This window comes from Zosterops lateralis (genome assembly GCF_965231275.1).
Source record: "Zosterops lateralis genome assembly, chromosome: 7".
Lineage (NCBI taxonomy): Eukaryota > Metazoa > Chordata > Aves > Passeriformes > Zosteropidae > Zosterops > Zosterops lateralis.
The window spans coordinates 32317259-32333919 of NC_139767.1; the positions used below are offsets into that span (position 1 = coordinate 32317259).

General features: G+C 44.1%; 2 protein-coding genes across 2 annotated transcripts in view; both read right to left on the minus strand.

The window, feature by feature from the left end:
- The window catches only part of ZRANB3 (zinc finger RANBP2-type containing 3), a 254638-nt gene that overhangs the window by 141094 nt on the left and 96883 nt on the right, over positions 1-16661 (minus strand). The window lies entirely within an intron of this gene.
- On the minus strand, positions 80-16477 carry LCT (lactase; the record flags this gene model as incomplete). The annotated part of the gene is made up of 19 exons (XM_083864909.1): positions 80-303; positions 940-1176; positions 2027-2250; positions 3225-3359; positions 3886-3995; positions 4359-4561; positions 5197-5395; positions 6212-6502; positions 6649-6917; positions 7258-8817; positions 9111-9756; positions 10138-10825; positions 11558-11633; positions 11986-12088; positions 12770-12853; positions 14047-14126; positions 15032-15254; positions 15522-15639; positions 16446-16477. 19 exons carry the CDS (start codon positions 16475-16477, stop codon positions 80-82), a joined length of 5502 nt encoding a protein of 1833 aa, XP_083721035.1.

The window sequence follows — 16661 nt, forward strand, 5'->3', positions numbered from 1 at the left end:
CAAGCACTGGTTTCTTTTCCTGGTGGTGTAGACTTTTTTTAAAAGAAAAGCCAAACAAATGTTTTATGAGGTGGAAATACTACATTTTACTACTAAGTTCCATGTGTGATTGTTTATGGGATCTTTTGGATCTTTTGGACAATTTTATATATTTGTATGCAAAAAGAGCCAAGGCCAGTGCTCCAACTGCAGAAAGAGCAAAAAGCACATAGAGTGCTGTTTCTGCACCTTGGGATGTCAAATCCAATCCCAAAAATTGCACGCTGTCAGCTGCTCCTGGAGTGGGGTCTGTTGGAGTCATCTCTGCATGGGAAAACAATGACAAAGTGTTAGTGCAGAGTCTGGGGAACTGTTCCATGCAGGAGTGGGCACTGCTGCTTCCTGCCTGCACCAGGCTTTTAACTGTGTCCTGGAGGAGCTGTAATTCTGGGGATCAGGGACTGATACAATTCTAGCTCAGAGTAAAGGCACAGTTGAGGCTGATAGCGCAATTCCTGATAGTACAGGTGAGTATTCTCATTCCCAAACCCCTCCACTAACGCTGGTTGCTTTTCATTGTACTACTCCAATTGAGAAGACACAAATGATAAAATAATCGGTATTTCCAAAGCTTTACCCAAAACAAGGATTTGTATAAAGTATTCAAAATTTTTTCTAAACAATCTTGTGGGAGTATTGAATGTGTGTAGTTTGGAAAACATTGGGCAGTTCTGTTGGAGAAATGTCTAATGAAGTAACTTTTGCTACATTTTTAAGACAGGAATGTGTTGAGGTGCTTTTGCACAAGGGTTTAGTTGTTAGTCTGGTTTTGCATAGGGAAGTGACAGTGACTGGAATTGCAGAAAAAGGTGGTGTCTCTAAAAACCCTGGATTATGAAATTCTTTTGGGATTAGGATGAGATACAAACACACAATCACCATTTCTGCTGCATCACTCACCTTCTGGCTCCTGTTCCAGACAGGGATGTGGGCCTGTTGCTGGGTCTGGAAAGCCATTGCAGTTTATGATCTGTGAATAATACTTGGCTGAGGCCCGGGGGAGCCGTGGCAAGGCAGGGTCTGAGAAATTCACGTGGAAGAGGCCAAACTTTTCCACAAAACCCACGGCCCACTCGAGGTTGTCCATCAGTGTCCACGCAGTGTAGCCCCGTAAGTCGACACCGTCGAGCACAACGGCTGCAGAGAGGAGAGAGAGCAGGGCAGTGTCACCCCTCAGCCAGCCAGGGCAGGAAGGTGCTCCAGGACACCCACACACGGCACACGGTGGGGTTATTGCCACTGGGATCTCACTGGTTTTGTTCTCCCCATTGCCACCTCTCCCCTGTGTTGATTTGGCTCAGCTGCCAAGTTTGAGCCAACAAGCAGCCAGGGCAGTTCACTCAGTACTCAGGAGTGGACACTGCTTTTCTCTGCTCCAAAAATCAAAGCTTTTGTGCAAGAAACAAAGGTTTAGGAATAGAGAAGAAAAACCATTAAAATGCAACCTTTGCCTAAACAAGTGTTTGTGGGGCCTTGCTGCTACAAGGCAGTAAATGTCTGAACACCTGGCTCTTCCCAGCACATCAGAAAAGTAAACTGAAAAAGCCCTTTCCTGAAGTAATTTCATCACTGCTGTAACTGAAACCAGTTTGGGGGTTGGGTTTTTACTGTTGTTTTTTTTTTTTAAGATGCAATTTTCAGACACAGTAGCAGACTAGAAGAAGTTTAGTAGTTTAACAAGTAGTAGTACCTTGCCTCACCAGGTGCAGCAAATGAAGGAACCTGCAGGTTATCCCACTAAACTCAGGGTTTGTTTTTCCTTTTAGATCATCTTTCCTGGCACTATTTGTGATTATGGGGCAGTTTTTGGTAAACCCAAAGGCTCTTGGAAGTGGATTCAATAAGCCCATGTAACTGTGTAACTTGCAAGTGTGATGGCAGTGGTCTTTCAGCTCTTCACAACTTGCTTTATACACATCAGTCTTGTGGCAAAGCCACTGCTGCTCTCTAAAGCTTTGGATGACCAGATGTGAAAAATCACTCTTACCTTTCAGTGCCTCGTTGATGTAGGCCCGATAGTAATGCATTCTCCAAGTGTCATTGAATTCAAAGGCTCCCCTTTCTGAGACCCCATTTTCAGTCACATAAATGGGAGGGTTGTTGTACTCTTCCTTTATCCACCTGAGGATCTTCCTGAACCCAAAGGGTGTCACCTTCAGCCAGAGGGAACCAGAGCCCAGCCAGCTGCGGTCGGTCACTGTGGCGACGCCCCTGTGGAGAGGACACTGCTCAGGGACAATCCCACGGGCCAGGCACCTCTCTCTGTGCCCAGGGCTGAGGCTCCTCCGTGCCCAGGGCTCAGGTGCTGCTGCTGCTCACAAGCCTAAAAAACACTTCTCCTGCTTTGATTTACAATAACACTCTGTGTAAATCAGCTGTGGCTGATGATGTCATGTTGGTTCTAAATCTTTGTATACTACAACATATAGTATTTCTACTTTTTCTACTTTTCAAGGCATAATGCAGTGTTTGAACACACAAAACTGCCCTTTACATTACATGCAGGAATGTAATGAGTCCACTGTTCTACGGGGTTAAACTATAAGGGGCTGGGATGTAACAGCAAAGGAAAGTGATAATTTCTTTCATCTATTCCCTGTGGAAACATTTTGGAAAGGAGACAATTTCACTCCCGCCATGTGGTCCCCCATTACCTGAATTCTCATTAGAAAAACTAGTAAGCTCCTACTTGTTTACTTTTTGAAGCTGAGCAATGAAATCAGTATCTACGTATAAATATACAGATATTTTTATATATAATATATATTATAATATAAATATATAAAATCTTGACTTAATCTATACTTAACCATGAAGTAATTTAGCTATTTAGGCTTTGAACTTACATTTATTCAAGGCAACAAGGGACTTAAACCTGTTTAACAGCAAATGGGTAAGTGTCCATAAACCAGGATAACACCTCACAATTTAAATTGCAGATTGGAAGCAGGAAATATGATAAATACTGTTTATCACCTCATATCTGTAAGAAAAAGGCTGTTGCTGGACTTTTGTGAAAATAACAGCACCTCAGGTACTCCTTGGTTCTATTATCCCTAGTATTGGTTTATAAAAGCTTAAAACACCAATCTCAGCTTTATTTGCTATAAATTTACACTTGTCAGTTAACCCAGGCTCCAGGTGTGCAGATTTTACTTGACCAATAATTTACATTCATCTCTTACCTATCAGAGTCATATGACATAACACCCTTAGGATAGTTAAAGTTGTATGTTAAAACTGTGGTATAATGATTCAGACCAAAGTAGTCATATGTGCCTTTAATTCTTTGTTTTTCACTTTCAGTAAATTCTGGAAGTCTGCAAGAGAAAACAGAGAATATACTTTGCACAGACTCCATGGGTAATGCTGGGATCCCTGGTACCAACACAAGCACAAAGAGAGAAACTGGGAATGGAAAATAAGAAATGTAACTGAGAGGGATCAATGAGATCAGTACATAGTTTTAAGAAAAGTTAAACAAATTTACCACAGGCATTAGGTAAAGTACTGTGGCTAATGCAGGGCAGTTACTGTGTCATTGAGCTGACAATTTATTACCCAAAGATATATTGGTCAATTTAGTTTGCAAGAGAGGTAAAGACAGGGAATAGGCAAAGCCCCCCTGCCTAGATTGGAACTAAGTGATCTTTAAGGTCCCTTCCAACACAAACCATTTTGTGATTCTCTGAAAATGTACACTGGAATTTTTCAGTGAAGGAGGATACAATAAGCTTTTTTACAGTAACATTGGAATAGAATAATTGAAATGTATAATTTCTATAAGAAAAGCATGTTACAGCACAGCCAAGTGAAAGAAAAACAGGTGTGTGCCTGGGCTCTTACCGGGACTCGCTCAGGCCCTGAGCCAGACTTCTTTCCCGAACCCTTCTTTTCATCACTTCACTGTAGTCACCATTTTTGAAAATGGGGTGAGCAAACCAACCTAGCAAAAACTAAACCAGGAAATAAGGGAGGATAAATCATATATCAAAACATGGGATTTTGATACATTCCTCTGTCATGTGCTGCTTTATGGGTGATGCCTGAATTTATAACAGGCACATGGAGGTACAAAGGGATACCCATATATCAGCAGTAAATTTAATGAGCTTTTATCACTGCAACCACATTTTGTCTCATTTCTGTTGCATTCTTGATCAGCCCCCATAAGAGGAGGTTACATTTCCTTGCAGTGATGCCTCTGCCTCACCATTTTATTTCAGTGAGATGCTGGCCTGGGTTCTGGGCACCTACAGCACCTGGGGAGGGGGAGTCACCTGGAGCAGCAGGAGAGCTGTGCCCAGGGGTCTCTGTACCTGCATGAACCGTCTGGCAGCCTCGACGTCCTCCTGGCTGTGTGGGTTCCGTGGCTCTGCCCAGTCAGAGTTGATGGTGATGGAGATGAGCCCTCCCTGCCTGGCCCTGTAGGTCTCGTTGTAGAGGTGCCAGACCTCGGCGTGTGCCTTGATCAGGTTGTGTCCCACGGCGTAGGGAGCGCGCCCCGGCCGCACCGACACGCCTGCGGGGACAAGGACAGAACGGGCAGGAGAGGAGCAGCCCTTCCCAGCCCTCTCGTGGCTGTTTCCCAGGTTAACACAGCCCCAGAGCACCCAGAGCTGCCCCCGGTAAAGGGATGAATGTGCAACACCTGGTGCCCCGAGCCCAGCCCTGGGCTGTGATCAGCCCTAGGCAGAGGCAGCTGAAGGAGCAGCTGCCATGGGAAGGCTGTGCAGGGAGGACCCTGCATTGCCCCTCCTCCCTCTGGAGTGGGACAGGGACTGCCAGCCCTGCAGCAGGCTGCTGCTGCCAGTCTGGAAAGCAGAGAGCTGCGTGTTCAGGTCAGCTCACATCCCCTCTTCCCTTGGTTCTAACCCTGCTGCTGAGCTGGTCTTCCTTCAGCCCTAACTCTTCTCCACAGTCCCTGGAGCTGGTCTGGAAACAAGGTCTGCTCCAAGCAGCAAGTGTAATCCAGACTTGGAGCTGACAGGCAGAAGAACCTGTTCACCACACCACAGCAATCCAAACCCCATCCATCCACAGCACACCATTTTCCTTGTTCTACCTTTGCAAACCCCAAGGAACTACTTTGCTGACGCGTAAAACAATTGTGCTGACAGTGCCATGAGGGCTCTGAGGTTCTGCCCTCAGTCTTACCTGGAGCAGCTGTGCCAGTGCCATAGCCAAGATAGGCAGTGTTGTAGGGTTCATTGAGGGTTATCCAAAATTTCACTTTATCTCCCAGCCTCTGGAAAATGACTTCAGCATATTCCTTAAACCTCTGAACTATGGTATCATTCTCCCACCCACCAACGTCCTGCAGTGCCTGTGGGAGGTCCCAGTGATAGAGAGTTACCTGGGGGGAAAGACAGGAGGACAAAGGACTCAACCAGTCACTCTCACAGTACCTCAGATTCATTTATGACCACAAATAAACTGTGCTTTGATCTGCAGTTACCTGTTCCTATCGTAGTTTGATGTTGTAGTGATCACTCATGCACTCAATAAAATACATTTTTGCCAGTTTCTTTAGGGACTGCCTAATGGTGAAGATGAAGCTTTTACCAAAAACCACCTTGTGACAGCAAGAACTCATCAGTGAAAAACTGCTGCACCTGCATTGACTCTCAGGTGAAATACAATCCACTAGAACACCTGCCTGGGCTGGCACAGGGGTATGAGGACAATTCAGAGTCACTCAACAGTGCTGAAAGAGCTGGTTGATGCAGGAGTGAGGTCACTGTCCCTTGTATGTGACAAGTAACACTGGCCAGTGGAATTTCCTGACTCCCAGGAAAAGAATAAAATTACATCCATCTCTAAGAAAGGCAGATCTTGGGAAGTACATTAGTCAGTCTCACTCACTGTCTGAAAGATCCCTGCATAGGTCCCTGTGGAATCTATCTCCAAGGTAAAGGGACAAGAAGGCATTTGGAAACAGCCAATAATAAGTTTACTGTGGTCTTTCTGAGCAGTAATTTCAACGTATCCCTACATTCCAAGTTAATTTGCTTATGCAATACCCCATGTTTCTTCACAAAACAAAATGAAAAACCATGAAAAACAATTTCAGTGTGAAGGAGGGTATGGATAGAAACACACACGTTGCTCTGAGCATCAGATTTGGGGTTTGGTTTTTTTTCAGTACCTGAAAGTTACTGGGTGTAGTTACCTGAGGCTTAATGTTGGCTGCCAGAAGGGCATCGATCAGCCTTTCATAGTAGTTCAGTCCCTTTTCATTGATGTACCTGGTGGTCCCATCTGGGAGAACACGGGACCAGGAGATTGAGAAGCGATAGTGAGACACCTTGAGGCTTTTCAGCATCTCCACATCCTCCTCAATCTTGTGGTAGCTGTCACAGGCCACATCTCCAGTCGCATCATCGCCGACTCTCAAGGGAGTGTGGGAATATTTGTCCCAAATGCTAAGTCCTTTCCCATCTGCTCTCCATCCTCCCTCAATCTGTAATTGAAAATGGGGCAAGAATTATTAGCAAACCCAAATTTAGGTCTCAGCCTAGGAAAGAATTCAGCCTGTTATTCTTTGTGGTGCCACACAATGAAGTAACTGTCCACAGATACTTCAGGAGTCCATCTCAGTTTCCTGACCTGGTAAGCTGCAGTTGCTACACTCCACAGGAAGTTCTCTGGAAACTCTCCATATAAAAATTCATCTTCCTTGGGCAGTGGGATGCCGTTATTGCGGATGATTTCTGCATAGTACATGGCAGAGCGCTTCGGCGTTCTGGGCCGGTTGGGGTTGTCAAAATCAATCTGGTGCAGTCCAAATCTGGGACCATATCCATCCACCCATTCAAAGTTATCCATCAGAGACCAAGCGTTGTATCCTTTCAGATTAACACCATCTATCTTGTAAGCTGAAAGACCAGAAAAAAAAAAAAAAAAAAGGGGGAGCATCAGTGGCATAATCACACATTAAATGAACCCTAAGGAGTTCACATGCAAGCACATACAGACTCCTAGTTTCACACAGGTGGCACTGGTCAACTAAGGTCATTGAGAGAATCTTCATAGTTGGAGAAAAAAAGTACAGCCATGCAAAGGAGATCATAAAAATAAAATGCTGTGTTTATATTGTGTTCAGACTATTTAAAGACTGATATCAATCACTTTAAAAAAGTACTCAGAGGAGTTAAGTAACCAGAAATCTAGAGGCGAGACACACAAGACCAACAGAACAAAAGCAAATTCTGGTACCTTTTAAAGCTTCATCAATGTACGTTTTGTGGTAAAAGATCCTGGCATTGTCATCAACATCTGATTGGGCATTTGCCCCCACACCATTCTCAATGATATATATTGGGGGGTTTCCATATTCCTCTTTTATCCAGTTCAGTAGCCTCCTCATACCCCAGGCCACAGGCCGATGGTCACTGAGAGCTGAGGAAGGCCAGGAGCTGTCAACTGTTTTTGAAATTTCCTGGTCATACTCGTAAGAGAAGGGCCTCAGCCGTGTTGTTGAATGGCTGATAATTTTGGAGGAGTATGTGTTGAAGCAGAAGACATCTGCTGTGCCCCTGATGTATTCCTGCTCCTCCGCTGTGAGGACCGGCAGGCGCGACGACGGCAGGTTCTGGAGCTCACTCCTGTTCCCAACTTTCCACTTCATCACCTCGGGGTAGTCCCCGTTCTTGAAAATGGGATGTGTGAACCAACCCACCAAAAACTGCAGGTACCTGTCAGCAGCTTCGATGTCCCTGGGGTCGCTGAGTGTCTTTGGCTCACCCCAGCTAATGAAAGGGCACAGGGCAATAACCCCTCCCTGGCTCGCTCTGTATTTGTCATCGTAGGTGTGGTAGACCCTGGCATGAGCTTTCAGTAAGATGTGACCAACCCTGTAGGGAGCAGTGCCAGGGTCCTTGACATTGGGTGGGAACAGCCCCTCGCCGTAGCCCATCCAGGCAACGATGTTGGGTTCATTGATGGTAATCCAGAACTTCACCCTGTCCCCAAAGGTCTGGAAGCAGAAGTCCGCAAAGCTGTCAAACAGGTCAATCAGCTCGTCGCTCTCCCAGCCACCGATGTCCTGGAGAGCTTGTGGCAGGTCCCAGTGGTAGAGAGTGACAATTGGAGTGATGTTGTTTGCAATCAGTCCATCAATGAGACGGTTGTAGTATTCAACTCCGTGGCTGTTGATTGAGTTGTTCCTTCCATTGGGGAAAATCCGAGGCCAGGAGAGGGAAAAACGATAGTTCTTTACCCCTAAGGCTCTCAGCATGTAAAGATCTTCCTCCACCTTGTTGTAGCTATCACAAGCTATATCTCCATTTTCGTTATTGTTTACATTCCCTGGGACGTGGGTGAAGTTATCCCAAATGCTGGGTCCTTTACCATCAGCATCCCAGCCTCCCTCTATCTGGTAGGCAGAGGAAGACACACCCCACGTAAAATCCTTTGGGAATGTCCCATAAAAATACATGTCTCTTTCAAAGGCAGTCTGGGATGAAAACTTCTGCCAGACAACCTTTGCCTTGGAGGGAACTTCTGATGCTGGTAAACTTGGCAGCTTTGATGGCACGGGTCGGTCAAACACCACTGGTGCAGAAGATCTGCCCAAGGCTGGGGATGGAAAACCATTTTTTTCAATAACACTGGAATAGAAGTAAGCAGATGCCTTGGGAGTCCTTGGTCTGTTGCTATCTTCAAAGTTCACGTGATGCAGCCCAAATTTTAGGCTGTATCCCACTGGGCCTTCAAAGCCATCGAGCAGGGACCGAGCAATGTAGGACCGGACATCAATGGAGTCCAGTTTCACCGCTGCCACAGAAACAACAAGACATTGTTAATGACCCACCTGAGCATCTCCTGAACACAGCTCAGCACAACAGAAGCACCACAGCCAAGGATATATGTGACAAGCGAAACACTTAAAAATGGTTTTAAAGGCTGAAAAAAACTTCCCAAACAATTAGCAGTATCTGGCAGGAAAAGCAGTCAGCACCGTAATAGGAGCTGGTGAAAATGCTTAGTGATAGAAATGTGTGAGAGAAGAAGTATTAGTCAATTAAATTAGTCATTAAAAAAAACACAACAATTTGATTTCTCTGTACCTTTCAGGGCCTCATCGATGTACTGGCGGAAATAATCCACTCTCAGAGTGTCATTGAGAAGATCCCCAGTGTCTCCTGTTGGCACACCATTCCCTGCTATGTATATTGGGATCTTTGACCCTGTGTATTCCTGGGATACAAACTTCAGCAGCCTTCTTAATCCCCAAGGGACCACATGGATCCAGGAAGAGGCAGCCTGTGGCCAGGAAGGATCTACATGCAAGGAGAAGTTCCCAATTCTCTCGAAGCCTGGTGTGCACGTCCCATTAGTGCCGGCACTGACCAGGCGGGAAGTGTAATGGGAAAGGCCAAAGAAATCTGCAGTCCCTTTCACCAAAGACTTCTCCTCCTCTGTAAACATGGGCAGCTGTGCAACTGTCGTGGAGCACTGCTGGTTCACTTCCTGGATCTGGGCCTTCAGGATGTCTGGGTAATCACCATTAACAAATACGGGGTGAGCAAACCAGCCAAGCATGAACTGCAGGTACCTCTCAGCTGCCCTCACATCCTCGGAGCTGGTTGGAGTCTTGGGTTCAGCCCAGTCCGAGTTCAGCACCAGCCCCACCTTTCCCACTTGCTGAGAACGGTATTTGTCATTATACAGGTGCCAGACCTTGGCATGAGCCTTGAGAATTGTGTGAGCAACCTAGGAGCAGAAAGCAGAGGAAAAGTGTCACACTGCATTGCACAAAAACTCTTGAGCATTGGGTTTATTGACATGTGAAAATGTCCTCTCCAAAAGAAAACACCTTGACAGAACAAATAATGATAGACAAGGAGTGTAGTAGGTTATGGAATAAGCAAAAGAATTTGACTATCCATCCACATCATCTTTCAGAATAGAAAAATAAAATAACAACACCTGGCCTCTGTTAACTAACCCATTTTTAACAAGTATCATAATCCAGCAACCAAACAGTTGTCTCAGAGGCCACATTAGGTTTGAACAAAGTTGAAGCACAGAACGATCATGGAAAACAACCCAAAAAAAGTAGCAGCAGGATCCTAATTATTCCTATGCCCCTACCTTGTAAGATGCTGCTCCGGGGTCAGTGATTCCTGGAGGATGCTCTCCGGTGCCATAGCCAGCATAGCTGATAACCCAGGGCTCATGGAATGTAACCCAGAGCTTGACCCGATCCCCAAAGGTGGAAAAGCAGAAGTCTGCATAGCTCACAAAAGCATCTATGATACTTTCATTCTGCCAGCCACCAAGAGCCTGCAGAGCTTGGGGCAGGTCCCAGTGGAACAGAGTCACCATGGGCTCAATGTTAGACTCCAACAAGCGGTCAATTAAGTGGCTGTAATAATCAACACCCTTGGAATTGATGGTCTTGTTGGTGCCAGCAGGGAAAATTCTAGACCAGGATACAGAAAATTTGTACAGCTGGGGGCGGACACCCCTAAGCAGGTAAATGTCATAGCTGGTTTTATAGTAGCTGTCACATGCCACGTCTGCTGTTTGGTTCATGTAGACATTGCCCTCATGCCCAAACTGGTCCCAGATGCTCTCTCCTTTCCCATCCTCTGCCCAAGCTCCTTCAATGTTAAAGGCACCTGTGGATATGCCCCAGAGGAACCCACTTGGGAAAACATCTTGCAGGAAAGAATCCCTCTCCGATTCAGACTGCTCAGCAAACATTTCCCAGACTGTTTCATAGGAGGACCGAGGGGCAAGAACAGCATCTGGGTTTTCCTGTAGAGCACTTGTTTCACTGGAAATATAATAAATAAAAATTAAAATCTCCAAGGTGGATGCCAGTGCCATAAAAGTTGCAAACACGGAGTATAAAGGAAGTTTGCTTCCCATTCAGGTCACATAAGCCAAATACAGTTCCTTTGACATCTGATCACTCTAACCCTGCTCTCTCCCAGCTAGGACATGAAGGTGGAGGGCAGTGGGTAACTGCAGAACAGCTCCTTGCATGTAGAGTCTCATAATTCATTAGTTAGGCCAGAGGTGCAAACAAAATCCTTGCAGTGAGCAGCATTTCCCATGCTACAACTGCTTCATGAGTTTCCTGCTTTGTAATCCTTAGCATCTCCCTGCAGCATGACATCTCCCATGTTTCCATAAGCTCAATTGGCTTCTCCCCTAGGAAAGCCTCTATTGTACTTGTTTATTTATAACCATTTTGCTCTTGAAAAAAGCAGAAGGCTTGAAAAATGTACTTGTTACTATTGGCTTGAAGGTGCAATTTGGGTAACCAAGGATGAGAGAGTGGAAGAGGATCACATTATAGGATTAGTAGCAGGATAGAGGATTGCAAGTAATTGGAAGAGACTGTGCTCAGCAGAAAAACAGCCCTTTGCAGCCCTTTCAGCAAAAACTAACAGCAGACTTTACCACTAAAATGTCTCTCCCTGCACAAAGGTTTCTAGAGGACACTGTTTTATTACTGTATCTTATTATAGTATTGTAGGATGTTACAGTATCTTTATAGTACCTTAAAACATGAGATAAGTAGTCCAGGAACTCATTAATGTCACATCCAATTACACGTGCTTCTTCTTTCTCAAGAGCTGAAAACAAACAAATGGTAAGTGATGGATGCAGCCTTAGATGACATGGACTGCATGACACTGCTTGTAAAAAACAACTATTTCTTGAAAGAAATTTTTCCTAATATTCAACCTCAACCTCCCCTTCTGTAATTTGAGGTGAATTAAAAAGATGAAAAGAATTGGGAAAGATTTCCTGCTTCTCCTCCCTCAAGTCTCAACCCTCCATCCCTAATTTTCAAAAAATACTATAAAAAAACCTTAAGTTATTTAATCTAATAGCAGCAGCCTAGATTAGATGATTTTGAATTTCCTCTAGAAGTTATCATGCAGATCTTAACTAAAAAACTCTCCTTCTACAAACATCACTCACCTGTGACAATGGAAGCTGTTGGTATGTAAGGACGCTTTTCCACAGAAGCAGAATCAAGGACCTTTAGACTAAAAACCAAGATGTTTTTGTCCTTCCAGACACTCTGCAAACCAGAAATCAAGGAGAGGTATGAAAAGAAGCATCAGCCAGCTAGTAAAACCATGTTCTTGGCATGTTTTGCATTTTACATGGGCAGCTCCTTATCCTGCTACCCAGATGCTGGATGACTCTTTGCTTATGAATTTTAAGAATGCAGTTCACTGTCAGAGGTTTAATATAGGTTTTAATAGGTACCAGCCCACAGCATCACTGATGTTGGTGCTGCCAGGAGATCTAATCCTTTAATGAACTCACCCTCAGTAACATTTCTAGCACAGCCTCTGCTGAAGAGGAATGTGAAGTTTGGTAACATTGCTGTACAGCTCATGGTACAGTTTAATATCTTTCAGTACTTAGGTATTGGCCTAACAGCTTATCAAACACTCAGCATGAGAGAGAGAAGGTTTTTCAGTCCCAGACAAAAGAATTCTGTCATTCCAGTTGTTAATTAATCAATAATAAGCATTGACCAAGACGATCCTTTCCAGCATTTTCCAACAACAGTTTTTAAGTCAGAATAACAACAGAGAAATGAGCACTTGGCAGCTGCTTCCTAGTGTAGCTGCTGCCTGAGCTTTCACAGAAAATCAGAACTGTTTAGACATGCATCACAGCACATGAAATTCTGCTCCTATTTATGGTCTGTTGTTTGCTGCTATCATTTTAACCCTGTGTATAACGTTACCTGGAATTCACTCAATTTCTTGTAGAAATCTGTTTCATTTCCATAATGGTACTGAAGGTTAAGAGACACAAAGTCTACTGAATCCTGGAAACAAGAAAAAGAATGATCATGCTGGAGAAAAATGGGGTTTTTTTGAAGTATTACATTAAAAATACATAAAACTGTGTAAGGTTTGATAAAGACATATTGCTGGAGTAAGAAGCCATACAGCTGTATGGGAGTCCTGGACAATATAGAGAGCACAATCTGTATGGGAAGATGTGTTTTGCATTTCTCCTTCTAAACAAAGTACAATTTAAACAACTCAATTAAATTCTATTTTATGAATTGAATATTAATGATTTACAGGTAATTTCTTGATTTCTATTTATGATTTATCAGAGAAATCTTTATAACTATGTGGTTGAGCTAGGCCTTATCAATAACCCTTGGCTGGAAGTCCACTTCAGAAATCTTTAATCATTCCACAAGTGTTATCCCACTAGAAGTCATCAAGGAACAACTTGCACTCTCCTGTTAAACCAGCTGATGGAGCTGGAAGAAAACTGATAAGCTTTCAGTTTGTTTTTCAGTCCAAGGTTCTCTTCTAGTTTAGTCAGCTCATCACAAACAACTTCTTTGCTCTCCCTACAAACCACACCTTGCTTAAATCCTTGCAACGTCACACACACAACATTGCTTGACCTAGTTGTCAGTTTAGAAAGATTATTAGTACATCAAAAAACTCTGCACTACAACCTACATCAACATCCTCTGGGTGAGGACAGCTAGGAACAGGGAACTGGATCTTCAAGAAAGGAGGTCATTGCCTTTGTAGAGATTATGTTCTCCTCATGTTGTGCCATCCCTGTGATGATGTGCTACATCACTTTTAGCACATCTTGGTCTGGGTTTTAACATAATCAGCAAGTATTTTAAATAGCAAGTAATTAGGATAACGTATCAATATCTTTGGTGGTGCATTAACTGCAAAGAAAACTGTAACTGGCACACTTTTTGGAGACACCTTGTCATTTAGCAAGTATATTGCTAACACTGCCAATTATGAGAGCAAATTTGTCTCCATGTAGCTTAATCAGTGCCTGTCAGCCAAGAAAGGATACTGAAATAATTTTTAAACCAGCAGCTTCACATTACCAGACTAATCAAATAATAAAACTGGTCAACCTGCTAAAATCTTATTTAACTTGCAAGAAGTTATTTCATCCCGTATATAAAATCAAAGCTAAATCAAGGGAAATTTATATAATTTTGGAAATATTTCCTTAAGGCGTTACCTGAAGAGAAACTGAAAGCAATTCTGATGAAGCACTGTCCAAGACATGACCCATTTCCAAAGCAATGGACAGCTTTCCACCTTGAGAAAGAAAGAGGCAGTCTCTTAGTAACATATTAAGGACAAATAAAATTTTCAGTTTACTGCAGTTATTTTAAAACCAGTTTTAAATTGTTGAAGCTGTGGAACACCAAACAGTGCTCCAGGCAGTTGATTTCAGAATACCCTCTGTGATTTCAATGGAGAACTGAAGAAGGTAGAAATTCAAAGGAGCACCATCTAAGGAGCCTTTATCAATAAAATGCCCTTCCACTCCCTGCATAATTATAAGTAATATCTTTATTAATTTTCATGCCTTTGTGATAGTTCTACATTTTTTTTTAAAATCCATTTAATGCTGAACATTTTTGAGATGTTGGGGTGGCAGGAACTTGGAGGGACAGGAGATGCAGGAGAGAATCTGGGAAACTTCTAAAGGCTATCACCAGAGAGTGTGAACTGTACAATGAAGTATTCCTGACAATTGAAAGAATTAAAAATTAACTAATTAAAAATTTGGGAAAAGAAATAGTGGCTCAGCCAGCTCTACTGGTTGTCTGGGACAGAAAAGTTCCAAGGCCAAAGAAAGCAGACTCAAGGTGATATTTGCTTGGAAAATCCCAGGTACCCATTATGGAAGAGGTAAAATTCTGTTGCTCTGTTGTAACACAGGTAGATTTGGGAGTTAATTCCTGTAAACCCCAGTGTCTGCAATGAGGAAAGTCAAACAAAGGACATTGCAGACTTCCTCACAGTTATTATCACATAAGAGACTTGTGCCTTGTTTATTCACAGTTTCAGATGCACTTCAGAAAGGTTTCAGTCCTTCCCCTGTGGGTCAGGAAGAGGCACACAAAAATATCTACATAGAAACTGTACGTAGCCGTTGCCATTTAATGCTATCACCAAATATTTGTGAGTCATACTGAAAAACCCTCTCTCCTTACCTGCTGGTGAGATTTGCCCATGGAGCATGTTGTAAAATCCTGCATGAGCAGCAGCCAGGGCCTGGACTCGTTCCTGGGGCTCAGAGTAGGGCAGGCTTTGAAGGACCTCTGGCAGGTCACTGAAGGAGACCCACACATCCACCAGGTCCCCAAAGGCACGGAAACTGAAGTCTGCATACTCCACAAAAAGCTCAGAAAAAGCCCTGCCTGTCTTCTCCCTGGCCTGTGCAGCCACAGCACTGGGGATGGGACCCTGGTGCAGCAGCAGCACAGCTCTGAGGTCTGCAGCAGCCAGAGCCTCCAGCAGCTGCCTGTAGCATCTGACCCAGGTTCCATCCTCTCTCTTGAGGCTCCACTCGGGCAGGACCCTTGCCCACGGCAGCAGCAGCTTGTAGTGGGTCACTCCCAGCCCGCGGAGCTGCCGCAGGTACCGGGGCAGCTCGGGAGGCACCAGGTCTGCCTGGCACAGGTTACCCTGTGCTCCAGGCACTGCAGGGCCCTGCTGCTCCTCGGGCAGGTCCTGCAGGCCCAGTCTCTCTGCCAGCTCACTGGGGAGAGGCCCAGCAATGGTGATAAAATCCTGAGCAAAGCCCCCATCGACCCCACAGCTGAGAGAAAACAACAGAAAGAAGATGACTGTCCTACACATCAGGTCCATTTCTGAACCCTGCTCCTGAAACAATTATTCCACACTACTTATATACCAGTAGAAGTAATATTTAACTGAATATTTATCTGTTCCATAGATAAATGTTCCCTGAACTAGCTGACACTGGAATAACAGAGCAGGACTTTCACTCAGCAATCAGACAGACAGATGAACACAAGAAACACTCTCTATCAGTTAAGAAAGGTCATGTGAAAACATTTTCTGAGATGCTCATTTTTCCCTTTAAGTTTAAATATCAGCTGACATTTGCTGATATTGCCTCCCATTTAAAGGAAGACAAAATAAATAGATAAACCTTCCCTCTCCTTTTGGCCTTTTTCAGCTTTAGAAGAATCCCAGCACAGCTCTGGATGCAAAACCCAACAAAAGCAGTGTTATCTGCATGGCTGGGGCTGGGTCCACCATGGCTCAGGGCCTGCAGGGCAGCAGGAGGCACGTTTGTGCTCTAATCCTGGGTGGATAAAGGAAATCTGAGATGGGGCACCTCGCCCAGCTGGAAAAGTGACTCTGATGTGAATTTAGGCAACAGTAGCAGCTTGCTTCCTCCTGCCCAGTAACATCCAGGAATTTGAATCTCACTCCTTTGCTTTCCAAAGCACTCCCTCCTTCAGCCCTGAAAACACTGCTCTCCCAGCAGGGTGGACACATTCAGGTCACCCACCTGAACTGCTGAAGGGCAGAGCTAACTCAGCAAAACTGAAGAGCTGAGATTTTTAAACCAACTAAACACAAAATTCTACATACCTATGAAATGTTGAGTCTATCTCAGAGTTCATTTCCTTTAATAACCAGAATTTTGTCTATAGTCTACCTGTAATCATCTGGGCAAGTGATTGCTGTCAAGAAATATTGAAGTTAAAGAAGACATCCCTCAACATTTTCTGCTACTGAAACCTTATACAGGGATTGTAATTTGTGTACTTTGACCCAATTTGACTCCCAGATGACTTTTTTTTTTTT